This window comes from Bombus vosnesenskii, unplaced genomic scaffold, assembly GCF_011952255.1.
Source record: "Bombus vosnesenskii isolate JDL3184/JDL3185 unplaced genomic scaffold, Bvos_JDL3184-5_v1.1 scf7180000013308, whole genome shotgun sequence".
Taxonomy (NCBI): domain Eukaryota; kingdom Metazoa; phylum Arthropoda; class Insecta; order Hymenoptera; family Apidae; genus Bombus; species Bombus vosnesenskii.
In genome coordinates, this window is record NW_022882957.1 from 968,928 (window position 1) to 987,942 (window position 19,015).

Below are 19,015 nucleotides of genomic sequence, written 5' to 3' on the forward strand. Positions count from 1 at the left end.
CAGTGTGTGGCGCGATTTATAATTTTACGATCGATGCAATGAATGACTCACGTTTTTTTTTTTTTTTTTTTCGATAGTAAGAAGTGTATATTACTACAACATACTTGTGGGATATCGATTGCAACAATGATCGCATCAGAGAAGGGGTGGAGAGCTGGAGCGGGGATTCGCTACTTTTCTACACGGCGGATACGTATACAACAAAGAAAAAACACACACTTATTAGCTGTGACAATAGTTTTTCGCATATCAGTATGTGTCGTGTAGTCGCATTTTTTCTTTTCGTTTTAACCAGGGTAGATTACAATAAAATTCGCATTCAGAAAACACGGAATACTATTTCATTCGAATCATGGTAGATCGCGTCGAACGCGGAGTGGAGCCTCGGTCGTTCGGTGTCCACCCCGTTTTCTCGTCTATAAAATTATCGTAAAATATGTATATGGCAGTCAAACAATGTTTCGTTTCGTTGATCGTCTAAAAAAAGGGGCGTGGAATGTTTCTTAAAGTTTTTTCATTTTTTTTTTCTCGTTTTGCTCCGTTTGCTTCCTTCTTTTTTTTTCTTCGTTTGTTTAAAAAATTCGCGTAAACGATTGGCAGACAGTCGTTGGCAATGTTTCGTTTTGCGCAAATGGAAGAAAGAAAACCGTGAGGTTCACACGAGCGAGGACAGCCGTCAAGAAAAATCTGAACGAGCATCAGTTCGACACTTAACATTGAGTATTACGCAGGTAACTGGTTAACATTTATCTCAGTGTGTATACATCCATGCTAGCTTAGTATTTAATTGGTCAAGATACTGTTACGGTGAAAGGACATACGTGTATCTTTTGCCTGTTTCCACTGTGCATTTCTTCCAACTTTTCGCTTTAGCGTAGCTGTGGTCGAGAACAATCGAAGCATCGTACGATCGTTTAAGGTAAACGGACATGTTACAATCTTGATCGTTCGAGTTATCAGCTGTTCTCCAATTTATATGTATATATCTTGTTCTTCGAGTTTTTCCAACTTCGCAAATTTTTGTACTATATCGAATTGAAACATCGCATGCTAATCGTAATGAAACTGCAGCGCGATTTCTCAGAAACTAGTACAACGCTAGCTGGCGAACGTGGAGAAAATTTTCTTCGATGTCGTTCCGTTGCGAATTACGATTAACTAGGAAGAAAAATCATCGATTATAAAAAATGTATACGCGCGAATACTGTTCGCCAACGAGCTATCATCGCGGGAAGTTATTTGCACACTCAGTCAGTCAATTATACGATCGATTAGCTTTGATTACGTACGCAATATTGCTAGAATCCATGACGAACAGAAAATTAACCTTCGCATAAATCCGTCTTCTTAGCGCGTCTCCTTGCATTTCCGTTTTTCTGCCATGCAGTTCCATTACGACGTCGCCGTGCTAGCGGAAGTAGCGTGCCATTCAAAATTTCAGGGTTCGAGGAATGAAAAAGGTCGAAGATGATGGGACCCATCGATTAGGCCAATTGCAAGTGTGAAACGCGAGTGAAAAGTCGTTCCGCCATTTTGATAGGTGGCAAAAGCTTCTCGGTGTATCATCATTATCCCATACTTTTTCTAGAGCGCTACGCATGTCATGTCCGATCATCGATTAGCTGAATGACAATTAATGCTTTGTTTATTTAGTGTACACGTGAAACATCATGGATACGTATATAAAGAGTTTCTCTTATCGTAGGCCTGTGCGAATACTTGCATTTAAATGTCGCGCGTCGATTGACTCGATGCTGCGGAAACTAACGCCGGAAAGGAAACGTATTAATAATCGTAATATACTATAATAATCGTAAAAAACACCGTTCTTGTCGGTCGCGGTCTTTTCTCATTTTTTTCTTTTTTTTTTTTCTTTTTGTTGCTTTAATTCGTTTGTTTGTCGTGTTTGCAGTCTTACGGTGGCGTGACGTTGTACGTTCCCCGCGCGCGGATTCTCTAATTCGAATAATGTAACATCGTGGTCGACCTGAAATTTACCTCTAAACGCTAGAACCGATTTCTCCGATGATATTTTTGCCTCGCTAATTCTCTAATGACTTTTGGTCGACTGTACGATCAAGCGTTCGACTTTTCTTTACTCGTTGCCATTTATTAACGAACTATTCGCGGCGCGTTCCCGATTTTTCTTCGAAAATTTGGCTCGCTCGCGAACGTTTCGCAGATTTCCAAGCGACACCTCGAGGTTCGTGTAGGCCTTCGATACGCGTGTTTACACGCTCGTTTACATTATCGAACACTTATCTTCTATCGGGCTTTCGATGGCTGCGTCTGCAGTCCGTTCATCGCATCGTTCTAGAATCTTCATCACGATTTTTCAAAACGTATGTAACGGAAGCTCGTGTACAATAACATTTAGGAAAAAAAGATAGAAGCATCGAATCCTTTATTATTAATCAGAGGAATTAATTTTAATTATTGCTAACAACGTGAAAGGAGATAATTATAAAAAAGGTGAAAGTAAAGACAGGATTAAGAAAAGACGAGGAGAACAGAAACGACAATTACCACGAACGTCGCACTGTTTTAGTCCGCACCGCGTCAACGCACCCCTTCCGAGCAAACGAACAGCCGTAAACGCAGCCACGCGTTCATTACAACTCGTCTCTTACGTGGAAAAAAACCCGAACGCATCGAGTACAGAGAAACAACGATGGGAACGACGTGAATAACGCGTTCTCCCGTGACAAAGTAAGAAAAGAAACGAAATGAACAAGAAAAACGTGTGCGTCGTCGATTACGATTGTGTTATGCTGACTAGAGTCTAAATTATTTTTCTATACACACCTATCTCGTTTATCCTCCGAATTAATTATGTATAATATTTATATATGTATAAACGATGCGACGACCGATCCTCCCAGGAATCGATCGATCCACATACATCCTTCGTTGCACATCTACTTACTTTCTCATGCACACTCGTACTCATACACACTCTTCCTCTCAGCTCATTTTTATATCATTCTTTTGTATCCGTATAGGTACATTCAGAATTTACGGTGCTTATCGTAAAATACAGTACAGATTCGTATTCGACGCCGTTCCGTGACGCAGGTACCGTGACATCACGCAAGCGAGGAAAATGTTCTGTCTCTTTTGATTTTTCCTCCGTGTTCCGCGTCGATAGGAGGGACTTGAAGTGACGGTGTCCACGCGAGCCGCCCATTACTCTATCACACGGCTCAATTCTCGAGAACACCCGCGAAAATTTCAATAAATTCTACGTACGCACACATGCATGCTAATCACGGTATCTCGCGTGGCGATTCGAAACGTGACGTTACAATGTGTAGCTTTTCACTTCTCATATCATAAATATCTGAATATAATATATTTATATTTGCATTTATATTTATATATATTTATATTTTATATATATATTTATATTTATATATACCTTTTTCTCTCTTTATGTATACGATGCGTTTTGTCGTGTGATTCATTTTCGCTCGTTTAAGCAAGTTAACAACAGTCAGTTCGTTCGGTGGTGTACTATTTTTATGCTAAAAGAGCTCGTCGTCAATTCTCCGTGCACTTTTAACAGCGGTATTATAGCGTGCATCCGTTGCTTTGTATACAGATGTATATACTTTGTATGTATACGATGTGTATAGTTGGCGTCCAGACACGTCTTTGCACGAGTCAACAACAATCTCGCGTTCTAATTATCCCTAATTACAGCGGAACCGATATTACATTAATATATCGCATATGGTACAGACATTTTTAGCTCTTTCTCGTTGTAGGGAGGGATTCGCTGGCCCAATCGGCCCAAAGGAATTATCTACTTTCGCGATGCCTTCCCTTCCTGTGCTCACGAGCAGGAAGGCACCGTTTTGTTTCTGTCCAGCTCGAGCGTTTTCTATCTTATCGGATGATACATAAGACTCAACTACCATTCGTTCTTTCTCTACGAAATGTATCAATCGATTTTTGTAATAAAATCTCTATCGAGATTCAAATAATTCAAGTCGCAATTATCAACGAGAAAGAATCGAATAGTCTTTGATCGGCATCCACGAACGCTGTGCTCGACGCTGGACGTCGGCTCGGTTTCTCTGATTCGTCAGAAGCCTTCCATTATAAGGCTCCAAGCGGTTACGCTCGCTTAGTTACTGAATCATCGACAACGTTCCTTTATCTGTCGAAACGATGCACATGAGACTCACGATCGTATCGATCGAAAAATGATGAACATATCTCTAGGATCAAATTCGTTTAACGAAAGTGTACATTCTTGTGAAACAGAGGGCAAGAAAGCCAAAGATAGGTCTACCAAAGGGTAGTCGAATGTCGCAACTGTCGTACATCGATTTATACGCTTCTGCATCTCTTTCGCCCTCCCTGCTCTCTCTTTTCTTGGCTTACTATGTTTCTTAGCTGATGTGTCCGAAAGTTAGCAAGAAATACAACCCGCTGATATTCTCATCGGCGCGAACTATATCTAAGCCTTAAGTTTTCTAATTTTCCTTCAGGATCCCTTAACGAACTGCTTCAAATCACGCTGATCAACGTTTGGATTTCGTTCTGATAAAGGTATGTCGAGTGTCGTCAAATATTAAAACGGTGATAAGAACGGTGATGATTTACACTGTAAAATGACCTTGGTTCCTCGTTCCATCGCGTCGATCAGCCCGAAGGAAGAAGCACGGTTTTACGTTTAAGTAGACTACATCGACATCCAGTTAAAAACCGATAACGAGTTTAAAAAGTCGTTCAGTCGTGAATTACGTTTACATACGTCTTATTAATACGGACACGGTTACATACATGCACATATACATATACAGATTTTTTTGAGATTTTTTTCATGCTTTTTTTTTTTGTTAAACTTTCACGTCGTCGATCGTTAATCGGCAGTAAAATGTAAAAACGAAGGACGATAGATCGTTCGTCAACGATTAGTCACAACGTATATAAGATGGTAAAAAACACGTATAGAAGATGGATCGAAGGTGTCACAGGCAGTTATTGTTTCCGTATCACGTAAATTATGCTGACTTAGCAATACGCATATAAGTGTATATAAGAATTCTGGATGAGAGAACAGTCTTCCGGATGTTAGATCTCATAGAAAAATGACCGCATGGCAAAGGAACTTGTGGCTAGAATAAATTTTACAACAGCGTCGAATTCTATTTTTCTGTTTTTTTTTCTTTTTTCTTCTTTTCTTCTTTTTTATATCACAATGAAGAATCTCGCTGGATCACATGAATTTGGACAACGTTAGTCTAAAAGCTGCTCAATCTCCATTGATCCGGTATATACCGATCAAGGTCATCTCTGATATCACGATTGGAAATTAATCTCGTTAATTATCGAACGCTTCAGATTGTCGTCGTCGTAGCTTGTTCTTTGTCTTTCTGTCGCGTCTCGATGCTCGATTGGCCAGGTCGGAAATCACGCGGGACAACGAAATACCGCGATGAAGAAAAGTTCACGTAGACGTAGCACATTTTCCACGTTTTGCTTAATTCAAATCTTACACGTTAGGAATGGATTACGACATTAATTAATTAGATAGGATGATAAACAAGCTACATTTGTTCGCATTCTCTTACTCTCTCACATTCTCTCCTTCGCGTACAGACATGATACGTTCGCAAAAACAGGTTTCACGTTTGCTATCGGTTATCTATTTTCCACCGAGTTAATTTACAGCGATCGAGCTGCGATTGGTCACGGTTTGCTATCATTCTCACGGATCATGATAAATCGTTAAATACTCGCGCCTGCGCAACTTTAATCGCGTTCCGTCCACATGATTTTCATCCGTTGATCCTTTCTTTTTTATTTAACGTATTTTGCCTTCCGCTGGACAACTCATTCCATCAACCTCGAGAAAGTCGAATAGACGCACGACGACGCGTTTACGAACAATGTTTGGATCTTCAATTCCTTGTGACATTGCATGTTCGCTGCAGCGAAAAGAGACAGAGGGATGCAAGCATATCGAATTCGATTGGCGCGATGTTCTTCTTTGATTATAAAGTAAGAAACGATAGTGGGTTCTATTTATAGATCGCAACGCGTGCACGACAGTGCGAATTCGATTGGTCAGTCTTCGGCTGAACGATAAAACCTTAGAAAGGGACTTAAAACGAAACGAGAGCGAATATAAACGATTCTTTGGTAAAGAAGTGATCGAATATGATCCAACTTATATAAAGGTGTTTACACGTACATCTAAATATACGCGCGTGTGTATGTGTATGGTCGTAGGGTGAAGTGCGTGTACGCGTGATGAGTAATGTTATGTAAGTATGTTATGTGCACGATACGCGCGAAAATGTGTCTGTGTGGTTATATACAAAAAAAACGAGTAGTGTACACTTACACGATGAACAACATTAAACGAAGGTCCAGGGTGGCGTGCTTTAATAAGTGGTTTTTGGCACCCAGCAACACCAAAAACAGGACCCTCATTTTTCTTTTTTTCTATACCGTGTGTACGCGTACCCTCGTCATTCGACGTCCTCGAGAGTGTACACGTACACGCGCATAAGCTAACGCGATCAATTATTTACACTAAAGGTGCTTGAGAATCCTTTTCAGGCTGATCCTAGGATCGATTTGCCGTTCTTCCGTTTGTGCGAAGACGTGTCCAATTTGGAACTCCTTACGCTGTAGCCTATGTGATAGAAAAAGAAAGTTTATAAATAGTTTATAAATACTCTACAGTTAAAACTACATTCGCGTAGAGCTTGACCTACGAACATGATAATCGACATGTATTTCTTTATAGTCGGAAAATACTGGTTGATGCATGGACGTTACGATTGTTCAAATCACAGAAGGATTGTATGCGTATCTACATTAGAATTATTGAAAAATATGAAATATTTATATATTTCTATGCTTCAGGGATAGAAGCATTCGAACGTTAAATACAGGGTGGCTACTCACAGAATCAGGATTACACTTCGGGCAGTGAGTAGCTCGATCGGTTACAGCGGTTCTGACCGGCTCGAGGAAACACTGCAACCGAAGATCGGCAGGCATCATTGAGGCAACATTTTGCAGCTCGACTCCATACCCTCTGGTCTCATACGCATGCTGCCATTCGTCACGTAACCGTTCGCGTCAACGATAACGGAGACACTGCCCGGGTGATTGTGATAGCTTACATTCCGATGGGTCATAACTATATTTTTCTCGTGCTCGTTTCCCGTGTGGGCGAACATGCAGCTCTCGCTGCTTCTACTACTACACGGTTCCATCGAGTGATCCACTCGAATCGGAATAGAATAATCGGACATGGAATTCACTTCCACCGTCGCGTATTCTCTGATCATCGTTGGTTTAGGAGAATAATCCATTTGCATGTGTTGCATCGACGAGGTAGGTACATCGGTGGGATCTGTTATCGTGGACACGTGACCATTGGCCATCGAGTATAGATCCGGCTCGTCGTGAGTTTTTGATGACAGCATTGTCTCCAGGCATTGATATAATAGCGCGTAATCCTCCTATGAAGAGCAAAAAATGGTTTTAATATCGTAAATACTTTCTAAATGAAATTTTATAAAGGATAAAATTATAGGTTGCGAAGTATACCTTTGATCGAAAGACTCCGGGTCGTTTCATGTACAATAACTTCGCGAACATATAAATATCAGCACTATCCTCGAACTCTAGTTGCTTATTCAATGTGGTGAGCAGAATAAAGATTGCAGCCTCGACGCCACCGAACCTGGTGCCAATAACGATCAGCGTTATTTCTATATTCATCATGAGTTCATGAAATAATAATATTTGCAGAAAATTACCTATCCATTACGACAATAGGGCCGTTTTGGTAATCCCGATGTAAATCGTGAATCAAGGTTACAAGTGGTCTCGGATTGGTATTGTGTGGCCAAAAGCCAGGTTGGGAACGCGGTCCTTGGACGATTTTGGCACTCAATTCGTAATCGTCTTGCAGAGATCGGACCGCAACTTCGCGCAAGATCATTCCGCTCGCGGTTTCCTTGATTCCACAAAATCGTACGCGAAATGTCTCTGACTCTAAATCTTTTCCCTCGGTAGGCCAAAATTCGGGATATTCCTGTGAATTATTTAATTATTATTTACTGTTACTTAATCGTTCAACCTTAAAGATACGGAGTATTGAACAAAAAGCTCCATTTACTTCGTCGCATTCGGTTAGCATAACTACAGTTTGCGCATTGTAATCCCACATCATTTGCCAGAACTCCATGATTGTATTTTCCATTGGATGTTGGGTAATGATGAATTCACGATTGCGATGGAAGCCTGGAAACGAACAAATTGGCTTCGCGTTCAACATTATATCGAATTTGAATAATTTCGAACGATTATTTACCAGCAATCCATGTAGCGTTGATGTAGTCACTTCCATCGATTCCGGGCTTCGGCGTCAGATGAACGCGAGCTGTTTCGATTGAAATAACGTCTTGGTTACGATTCTTGTGAAGATTGCACGGTTTGATCGCGGAGACAAGATTGAATTCTTTCGGTTTCCATGAAGTCACCAGCTGAAAATATAATTGTAAAGATCGTATTAATATACATATAAGAGAACCTAGAATATAGTAATTATTCTATTCTACAACTTATAGTAATACTTATAGTACAAATTATAGTAATTATAGTATTCTATTCTACAGTACCTTGTACTGAGCTTCAAGGTTGTTCCATGCTTCGATATTGGAATTATTAGGATTCAGCATGTCTTGAACATATTCTAATAGATTGTTTGCCTCAATATTAGTTTCACCGCTTTCAATAGCTTCTTGCAAAGCATGATGAATGAACACGTATTGTTCCTCGGTTTGGACCAAGAAATTCCGCTGTGTGCGGATGTGTTTTAGGAATCCAAATACGTTCACTTCGTTCTTGCACTTGGCTTGTTTCAGCATAGCGTCAATTACAATATAGGTGCCTGTACGTCCAACGCCAGCGCTGTAATAAAAGCAATTTTAGTTCATGACTATATTTGTATCTCTTATACTGCTTATAGTACTGTACTTAAAAGTGTTCGCCTATCTCTACCTGCAGTGAACAACGATTGGTCCTGCATCCGGAGGATTGGCATTGGAAGATTTCCGGATGAAGCTCAGAACCGGCAACGGATGTTCTGGTACACCATGATCAGGCCATCCGGTGTAATGATATTGCCAAATGATACGTTCTCCCATATTGACTCCATTCTTCTTCTTCTTGACCTATAGACATTAACATCATTTAGGTCTTGAAAGAATTTATCGATGAAACTTTTTATAAATATATCAACCTTCATGTGACGAATTTGAAGGGTACGAATGGTGTACGTAGCCATAACATCCTCTCTCAACAGAGTCACTTGAATATAGCCATAAGTCTCAGATCCCTTCTTAGGCCAGTACATATCACATTTTTTCTGTAAACAGGGAAAGACAGAAAGAGTTAAATAAGAGAATACATACAAGTTAGATGTATATAAAATAGTAGAGGTACTCACACGACCACGTTCGACGAGATTGGTGATCATAACAACGATCGATACCCTTTGTTCCCATACCATACGCCAGAATCCATCGAAAGTCGGTGGCAGTGGTCCTTGTGTACCAATATACGCACGCGTACGCTGCCAACCGTCGATGTAATTCGCGTTCACGTAATCGTGACCCTTCTTTGGGGGTCCTCCGCCGCATGATAACAACTGCACTCGAGTATGGTCGTCTATGAACAGAAATTTTCTTCCTGTACCTTTTCACTGCCAATTAAATAAATTACCGAAACATTTGAACACTTAAAAAATATTTAGTAATATATTCGATTAATTTGCAATAAAGGCTAACGTTATTACTAATTAAGTATTTGAAAGCATTAATTCTATTTTTCTCCAAACTCGCATCTCACTGTCAAGCATTCCGTTACTAGTATTATTTTCCCATCCAGGACGTTTGGTTAAACACTGAAAACCCATGAATCAACGTCGTTGCGGGTCGTCCAGGTGATCGTCTCCCATTCTCTCCTCTTTCTCTCTCACCCATCACCATTGATAGGCATTAACGAGCAGTGCCGCGAAGCATCTGTGACCTCGTTGCAGAGTGCTGCCGGTCACTCACATTAAAAGCGAACGAGAGCAACTCGTTAATCCGATAACATCGCGAACGGTTGAAGCTCGCAGCATCGCGAATTTCGACGCGTTAAATCGCGCGCGATTTCACTTAGACCAACCATTCCGCTTATCTCAGCAAAAGCCGATACGTTATCGGTATAAAATCACGAGAGATTTTCGTTCCTCGCTTTTCCTGATAGACTAGACGATCTTATCTTCGCATAGAGGAATATTACTTAGTTGAAATTCTAATAAAGCAGAATTATTACAAGTAGAATTATAATTCTGTAGAATTGTTACAAACGGTATCAAGCATAAACGGAGGAAGATTAAACCTTAATCTAACTTGCGCTTTATACGCTTGCTTTCATTGAAAGCTTAATAAACGACCTTGGTGTTAACATAAGATAAGATACGATCGATTACCACAAATAGTACAATCTTTAATATCGAATAACAAGGGTAAAGGGTTAATCCATCATTAAACGAAGGAAGCGCAGCGTTACATTGATCGGTTTTAACGAGATGACGAGACATAATATTACGGTACTCGAAGTACGGCGAGACAGGGATTTCATGAATCAAACGAAAGTCGTTTCGTTTAAAATAGAAAGCGAGCTTGAGCGCAATTTCAGCTCTATTGGAGGCTAGTTCCACGCGAGGCTGAGTGACGTTCTGACGATTGCGGACTTCCGATACGCGCGATTACAATTGTCGTATCGTGCACGGTCTCTGTCCCGACATGCGTGAAACCTTCGCCGATTTACATACTCGATGACGAACGAGCGGAGGAACGTTGGTACCGACGAAGAAGAGGAAACCTTGAAAAAAACGGAAATGTGCCATTGCTGCGAATTAATCGATTAAACAGAGTGCTCGATCGCCATTGCGCGAAAGATAACGTAGACTCTACGACTCTGTTGCATGAAATAAAATTAAACCTCGCGATATATCGCGAGGGTGAAAGGGAAACTTGGTTAAAAATAGAAGTTGGACGCCGGTGAGCTGCAGGAAGAAAAACAGGAGCTGCGTGGAGCTGTCGAAACCAAACGCTCTTCGATGGAAATAAAGATTTTCCCACGAAAAGATCTCGTTGATCTGGAAATCAAAGAAATGCACATAGTACTACTCACAGGCCAATATATTCAAGTATCGGTTCTTCGCCTTGTTCTCAACGTATTGGGAATTCTCTGCGGTGAATTTGCCACTTTCCGATTGAATGAACTCGTATTCCTTGCTGAACCCGATGTCCCCGTCCGCGTGTAAACTCGCAACGTGTTGTACGAATTTCTGAATGGCGACCGCGGTACGTTCTCCATCCTGCTCGCTGTTCTCCCATTCTTGAAGCGTGGGCACGTTGCGGGGCGGATAGTCGAGGAAGTAGTACGCGGTGTGGAAGCATTTCCTGAAAATTGGCCTCAGGCAAGGCCTAATGAGTTTCGTCATAAGCATGCATTCCAAAAGAAAATGTAAAAGAACAAACACAAACGGAGGAAAACCGAAATGAGAAAGAAAGAACAGGAATTTTAAAAGGGTTTGTCGAAACAACAAAGCGGTACAATACGATTCTTTTATACAACATATTCTTAACAAAGTATCTCGTAATAGAAAGTGCGGTAAATTAAACGCAATAAAAGACTGGGATTGTCAACTGTTTCCATTCGCGTTATCGCTTGCGATCGATCATCGTTTACGACCGACGAAACACGCGGGGAACTTATGTCCCTCCGTGTTGCTCTCTTGTTCGTCGACGATCTTCCCGTAATGAAAAAAGTTCTCGCGTAGGAAGGAGAAACGTTTTCATTTTCTTTTCTTCTGGGACTCACAGTTCGAGGTACTTCTTCATCCCGTCGATGAGCTTCTGTTACTATCCATTCTATGATTGTGCAGAAAATTTTCAACGATCGGCAGAGCAAGAGGAATCGAGGTGAACGTTCCTCGAATAAACTGCAAGAGCGAGCAACGCACAGGCACAGAGCGAAGCACGCCGTCCGTGACCCAGAAAGTATTCCTTCTTTACGAATCGTTCCCTCGCGACTCACACAGTATCGCGTTTGAATCGACGTCCTTGAGCATCTTCGACGATGCCGATCGACCAGCGAAAATACAGGAGATTGCACGCGACGGCACGTGTTTTGGCACACGACTATTGTAACACTCGATGGAACCCTCCACTCCTGGCAAAACAAGCGAAACGAATGAAACGTGACGTCCCGATGTACTCACGAAATGCCGCCGTACGACTGGGAAACCTTACGTTGTCGTTGTTACTAGTTGTTATCGCGTACGATAAGAGGTCAGTCGGCGATAGAGAAGGAGAAAGACTGCGAGAATCGAAGAAAAGGAGGGACTACACGCGCCGCGGAGAGGGAACCGTAAATCGGAGAGACACCTAGAGCCGAATGTTCACCGTACGTATAATTGTTTTCCTGTGCCATTAGCTATGATAATGTACGGCCAGTCTGAATACCACGAGAGCAGCCGGTAAACTGAGCGCTCGTCGAGCGGACTAATCGCGAACAGCGCACCGACTACGTGCCATGTAATACAGTATGACTGCATCGTAGATCGTTTGTAATTGCACGAAGACGACCGAATGCGTATTATCGTATGATGAGGGCGAGGTATTGCATTTGCAAAGTTGAATGAGTGAACAAGACTGTGGGCAGTAATCTCGTGACTATCGGGGTTTACGAAGAACGAACACCACGACTTAATAAATTCTTGCTCTTCCGCCGGTACCTCAATAATCCTGTTTCCGTTGCTAAAAATATATGAATTAGAAAAAAAAAAAAGGGAGGAAAGAAGAGAAAAATAAGAAGAAAGTAAAAATGTTTAATAAGAGAACGGCGTCATGCAAGAAAGATATAGACGTTTAAAATGAAAGAGGACAAACGATTGATCCTCACTTCCATAGGACGAAGGACGTGATCATCAGCATCACCGCCAGACAAGCGCAGATCACCCCGGCAATCACTCCGCTGCTGAACCATATGGTACTGTGTGGCAATAACGGCGGTGCTCTGTTGCAATCGCGAATGCCGCGCACCTTCTGTGGAGCAGAACCTTCTCCGCGTATAATCAACCGATTGTCGATAGCGCTTCGCGTGCCTCCACGCACCACGATCTCATACACGCTGTTCATCGTCAGGTTTGGTATGATCATCTGTGGATAAAAAAGCGTTTATCGAAGTTATTCGGGTGCGTACACAACGTTTCTACGATCCTCGCTGTGTACTGGGGTTCTCTGTAAGCGACTCGTGTGAGTCATCGCGTAATTTCAATTTGGAATTCAACGTGATAAGGAAGTTCGTCCGTCCCGTGCATTTCCGGCACGTCTGCAGTCGATAACCGACAAAACGCTTTAATCGTTCAAGGATGTTCTCGTGTCAGCTGAGCGTATCAGCTCAAAACAACTCACATTTAGAGACAATTATAATAGTGCAAGTCAGTCTACTGCTATTTTTCGTAAACTAGCTTTCTACGTTTGATACTGTCAAAGAAATTGTTTATCAAACCAGATAAGAGAAAACATTGTTTATCTAAAGCTGAGAGAAATAATCGATGAATAGGGAAAACGAAAGGTTCCAGTTAACGGAGTTCCAGTCCAGTAATTCTCGGTGGCTGTCTCTTTTTCTTCGTGGTAGAGCATCGCGTGAAATAAACCAGCTATTCGCAGTGAAAACACTGAGAACGAAGAAAGTGGAAGAACTGTCGCGGCTGGTGGAGTCGAAGTGAGAATTATAGCAAACTGAAACGTACCGCGCTCTCAAGATGATTCTTCTCCGTCATCATTTCGATCTCCTCGTAACGATTGTCGTTCTCGATTCGATAATTGATGAAATAGTAATCGATAGAACCCCAAAAGAGATTCGGCCTGGCCCATTGGATGTAGACAGAATCGTGAGTCGGACAAGTAACGTTCAAGATCAACGGCGCGCTGGGCCCTGAAATATCTGTTCGACGAATGATATGGTCCGAGGGCTCGCCCTCGTTCTTCCACGTATAAGCCTTTACCCATATCTTGTATTCCGTGTACGGTTCTGAAAGGAATTAACTGATCAGTTGAGGTAATGCGGTATCGTATAATCACTTGGTCCAGTGATTAGATGGAGAGCAGTTTTCTAGGTAAATCAGGAGGGACGAATTTTTCTATTAAAATACAATCTGATAATAAAATATTGCACGAGAAGAATGATATAGAATTAATGAAGACTAATATTAAATTTAATAACAGAAGAATAATATTTGAATAATATTGAAATATAAATTTTTAGTTGAGGTTATTAATTGATATTATAATTAAACAGTGCGTTTGTGGTATACATACAGAAGATAGTTTCAGCCAACATCAATTACTTTATAATCCCGATTTAGAAAATATTATTTAATATATACAATAATCTATAGCATATAATTAAACGTATAATATTTTGTAATATGTATATAAATATTCCCTAATATATTTTATCGATATGTGCACATATATCTTATATACCATTGAGTATCTACCGAAGCAGTGAAATGTTCGTGGAATAACTTTCTATTTCAAAGCAATTTGTAAAATAAATGTATCGTACCTAACATAGAATTTACCATATGAATAAGATCAAATTTGTGTTATCTAACAATGCGTTCACCTGCAGTTATCGAGGATGAGCATGTAACGCATCGCGATGATAAGAGTTCCAGCTTATCGTTAAGCCACGCACACTGATGTGTCTTGTTTCTTTATACGAATAACGATTCTCGAAACAGATAATTGTATATTAGTACTCTTTGCTTATTACGGGCCTCGCCTTCAACGCGAATAAAAAGAAACGACGATGACGAGAAGATAAAAATATTTTTGGACTGCTCCGTTTTTAATATAACTAACTCACCTAATTCTTTCAAAACGAATTCAATGACTGGTCCATCATACTCGTCGGTTCTGTACATTTGGACGTCGGTGTAATTGGAATGCATGTAGTAAATGCGATAACCGGAAATGATCCCATTGGCGTAGTCTGGCTCGGCCCATGACAGTTCAATGGTGGTGGATGTAATGCCGTGGGACGACAGATTCAATGGTTTCGTTGGCACTGGAACACGAAAATGAAAGTTACAAAACTATAAAAATTATATAAGCAAAAATGTTCAGAAATTTACAAAAAGAAATATTGTGAGTTATACATTACTATTATATACGATCGATGAATTGAAAAATTGATATATTGCTAGTATAACGCTTCGTGATATTTTCCAAATTATCAAGAAAATAAAATTTACCAAGGTTTCATACACTTCGTTATTACAAAGTTATTTCGCTTACGGTTATACATCAATTATAGGTTTAAAAAATGCAATACAATCATTAACGCGCTATAACGTTAATTATACTCGAACCGAACGAACGAACGGTGTCGTTATTTCCAATGATTTTCACATTTCGTGCGGCAAGTGCGAAGGAAGCCGTTAGCACGCGATCATCGGAAACGATTTTGTCATACTCGAGTTGAAGCACCCCTCGAAAACGCTCGGCTCCGTAAACTATTTTTCGGTCGATGCACTCGTCGGCGTGTCAGTTTTTCCTTCCTTATCGTCAGGCAGCTCATCATCTTCCGAGGTGGCTTTCCAATTTTCAGCGTACAAAGACGAGAGCAAGCTTGCGACGGCCAAAGTCTGAATAATTAATTTCGCCTCGAGTGTCTTCTCAGACCCCTCGCGCCGCGACGAGTAACTCTATAGACACTATTCACTTTTCGTACAGAACGACCGCAGCTGTTACCTAAGATCGGAGCTACCTTCTTTGCTTTCTTCTTCTTTCTCTTCTTCTTTACTATTTCTCGAAAACACCTGGAATAGCTAGTAGCGTTGAAACAATCCAACTGGATCAAATTTTATCGCGTCGCTTTCATGTTTTCGATCCCCTATCTCGTCGAAACATCTGGTACTCGTATCGAGGGAGACGAAACGGTATATGTACATATGAAACGATCCATCGCTTGTATGGCTTGGCGATTGAATTTCGCCAAGTTTTAACAAGGGGGTGGACAGGGCGAAAGGTTGCACACGAATTTCCATCGCCATACAAAAGGAATTGCAATCGCAGATATCGTAGATGAAATAAACATGAGAATAAAAGTATTTGTTCATTGATATGTTTCTTCAATGCAAAGCCATTCGATTGTACATCCAATTTCAAACGATACTCGGGAGAAACCGATATCCTGCGGGCACCGAACGGAATTCGATAATGACACCTACACTCTCCAGTGATTCTCTGAAGCGCAATAATTCTACGCATCAACGGTTAGACGCGTGAACGTTAGGCGCCATCCGTGTATTCGAGCGGCACGGTGCGGTGTCGCGATTTCAACGGATGATTGAAGCCACCAATATCGCAACACCCAAGAGTAAGAGGATTATCCGCGCGAAAATGTTGCAAGAAAGTTTCTTTAACCCATTAAAGACAAACGACGCGATAACGTAACATTACATCTGTAATTTCTTCTTAGCCAATTCACGTTGACCAATTCTATTAAATTCGTGTTACGATCGTGGAGAAGAGTCGCAAGAATTTGCAGAACATTTGCTTTTGTTAAAATTTATCGCTTAGATCTATACAATTTTATGAAGTTTGAGGAAATTCAGGTACTCGTACTTTAGCTATTCTTGTTCAAATTACAGATTTTCTTCGTGCCTTCCATTCGTGCAGTGGGTTTTGATAATGTATTTATTATTTTAATACACTTTGTATTATATTGTACTTCGACGAAACAATAGCATAGTTTACGTTTTTTAATCGTACAGTTCTTCTCAGGTCTATATGGATTATTAAATATTTGGCTTTAATACTCGATATAATTTTACTACGTTTAGTATTCTACGCATTTTTTGACTAAAATATTCCAGAAGAAGAAGAAGAAAACGAAGACGAAGAAGCGAAAAGAACAGTGGGGTTAATAATGTTACATATACGACACTTTCGCACTTTGTTTCGCTACTGAGTCTTTAACGAAATAACGAGATACTGTTGAGAAATCGTATCGGAAAATCGTATCAATCTGAAAACGGCACTAAACTCGTGCCTTAAATGCCCTACTGGACATGAAAATGAATCGTTGTCAACAGAGAAAAGCTATATACTGGACAGAAGTATTGATGTGCTCTGTTAAGTAAACTCCGTTGATGGACGTTTACTTAAGGACAACGAGATAGACTTCAGTTTCACCTAATAACCTAACAAGGAAGCTGAAGTTTCAGCCACGAACGTGTAATTTTCACTTTCCCAACACGATCGTCCATAGTTTCAAAGAATGTCGAAAGCATATTCAGCCGAGCCGTTGCATTTCACACTCACCCCTCGGCAAATTCGCGCATTTCCACGCAGTCGATAATTCTTCCGCGACGTTTCGTCGCAAAAGCGTTTCGCGACGCGTCTCGTTTTACGTGAATCTCCACCCTCGAGCGGGGCTTTTCTTCGTCGTTGAAAAACCAAGCTCGAGTAAGAGAACGGACTCCCTTGTAATCCGTATTCACGTCTCGTTCACGCGAAGAGGGAAGGACGACGACGTGCTCGACAATCGGCTGCGAAGACCTTTAGAATTCGCAACCGAATAGTGTTGTATCACGATACGCGACTTCTGAAAAATGAACGTGATCGTGTATGGCGAATAGACAAGGTCGAGCGCGCGGTTCGCGCTTCTGCAGGCCGAAGAAAACTCGCGAGGAGAAAGGTGAGAATCGACCGCTTGGATCCACGCGCGCCGAGAACTCGCGTCTCTTGGCCCATCATTTTTCCACGTTGCACGCGATCACGGGAAAACGTTTTCTCCGGCGTTTCCTTGCTGTCTAGAAACTTCTGTTTTACCGCACCTGGGGGAAAACGTTGAAGTGTAAAGTCTTAAATTAGGAGTTAAAGTTACGGATGACTTCATACATTTTCTTGATCCTGTTTTCTTACGTAGGTAGAGTTTAGGAGCAACTTTCTTTCGTGGTCGAATGCAGCTGACCGGTTGAATTACTGTCAGGAAATGTACAGCGAGAAAATTCTTATATAACAGGCGCGTTTGCTGGGTGTTTCTTTGATAACAATTCGATGAACGATTCACTTCGAGTGATCTTTGGGGAGAGAAAATGACGCGACAAAGGGAAAAATAGAATCGAGATTGGTATGAAAGCGTATGTTGTATTTTAATGGCGAATGTTTATGCAAATTCATATTTTTCGGACTGAAAAAAGATAGGACCTAAGTAGGTACATCTGTGAGCAAGTTGATTTTATATTCCAAGAACAATACCTAAAGGAACTTTAATTAATATTAGGTATAAGGATATGATCAGTAAAATAATTAACAATGTTATATACTCATATAATATTAGTTAAAATTCTTTAAAAACCATGGCTGTTAGAATATAAAGTAAAAATATATCTGGCCGGAAACTTTTGCGCACCACTGTTACCGTTTCCGTTTCCTTCATAGTAAATATTCCAAAGAATGCTAATACATACTTGAATGCGTAATACAGCATATAACAATATATAATACAATACTATGCTTTGAATATTTTATATTTTTTTGCATATTATGCGCATTCTATGCGTTTATATTTTCCATAAATCTATAAACATCCATGAACATCCATAAACGTCCATAAGCAACAAATCCACAAATTCATAATAACCACGCTATAACTGTAAATCAGAAGATTTCACAGCTTCTTCGGCTTAACAAATCTTCTCATTTTTCATCATTTTCATAATTTTCTATAATTTGCAAGAATAACTTGAAATGAGAGATGTATCCACTTCCCCATTGCCGAAAGAATCGACGCAGATATATCTGAGTGGTTTCGTGCTGCGTGTAAGAGAGACACAGGCGAAAGTAGCTGTATTAGGATCGGTTAGCAATGAGTAACGGTGCTCCAGTGAAAGGAACGGTTG

At 40.7% G+C, this 19,015-nt stretch overlaps 1 protein-coding gene across 4 annotated transcripts in view; it reads right to left on the minus strand.

Moving 5' to 3' along the window:
• Positions 1 to 281: 281 nt before the first annotated feature.
• Positions 282 to 19,015, minus strand: part of LOC117234763 (tyrosine-protein phosphatase 99A-like) — a 420,704-nt gene continuing 401,970 nt past the window's right edge. For 2 of the 4 annotated variants that reach the window (XM_033496275.1, XM_033496274.1), the window contains exons 7-20: positions 14,971 to 15,171; positions 13,850 to 14,130; positions 12,997 to 13,253; positions 11,221 to 11,516; positions 9,485 to 9,705; positions 9,278 to 9,403; positions 9,037 to 9,209; positions 8,655 to 8,946; positions 8,348 to 8,519; positions 8,153 to 8,277; positions 7,791 to 8,068; positions 7,579 to 7,714; positions 6,928 to 7,490; positions 282 to 6,652 (exon numbers count right to left, since the gene is read on the minus strand). In XM_033496275.1, the coding sequence (XP_033352166.1) occupies positions 7,023 to 7,490; positions 7,579 to 7,714; positions 7,791 to 8,068; positions 8,153 to 8,277; positions 8,348 to 8,519; positions 8,655 to 8,946; positions 9,037 to 9,209; positions 9,278 to 9,403; positions 9,485 to 9,705; positions 11,221 to 11,516; positions 12,997 to 13,253; positions 13,850 to 14,130; positions 14,971 to 15,171 (3,026 nt within the window). In that variant the 3' untranslated portion in view covers positions 282 to 6,652; positions 6,928 to 7,022. The remainder of the gene's footprint in view (positions 6,653 to 6,927; positions 7,491 to 7,578; positions 7,715 to 7,790; positions 8,069 to 8,152; positions 8,278 to 8,347; positions 8,520 to 8,654; positions 8,947 to 9,036; positions 9,210 to 9,277; positions 9,404 to 9,484; positions 9,706 to 11,220; positions 11,517 to 12,996; positions 13,254 to 13,849; positions 14,131 to 14,970; positions 15,172 to 19,015) is intronic. The other 2 variants (XM_033496276.1, XM_033496277.1) reach the window with 2 other exon arrangements.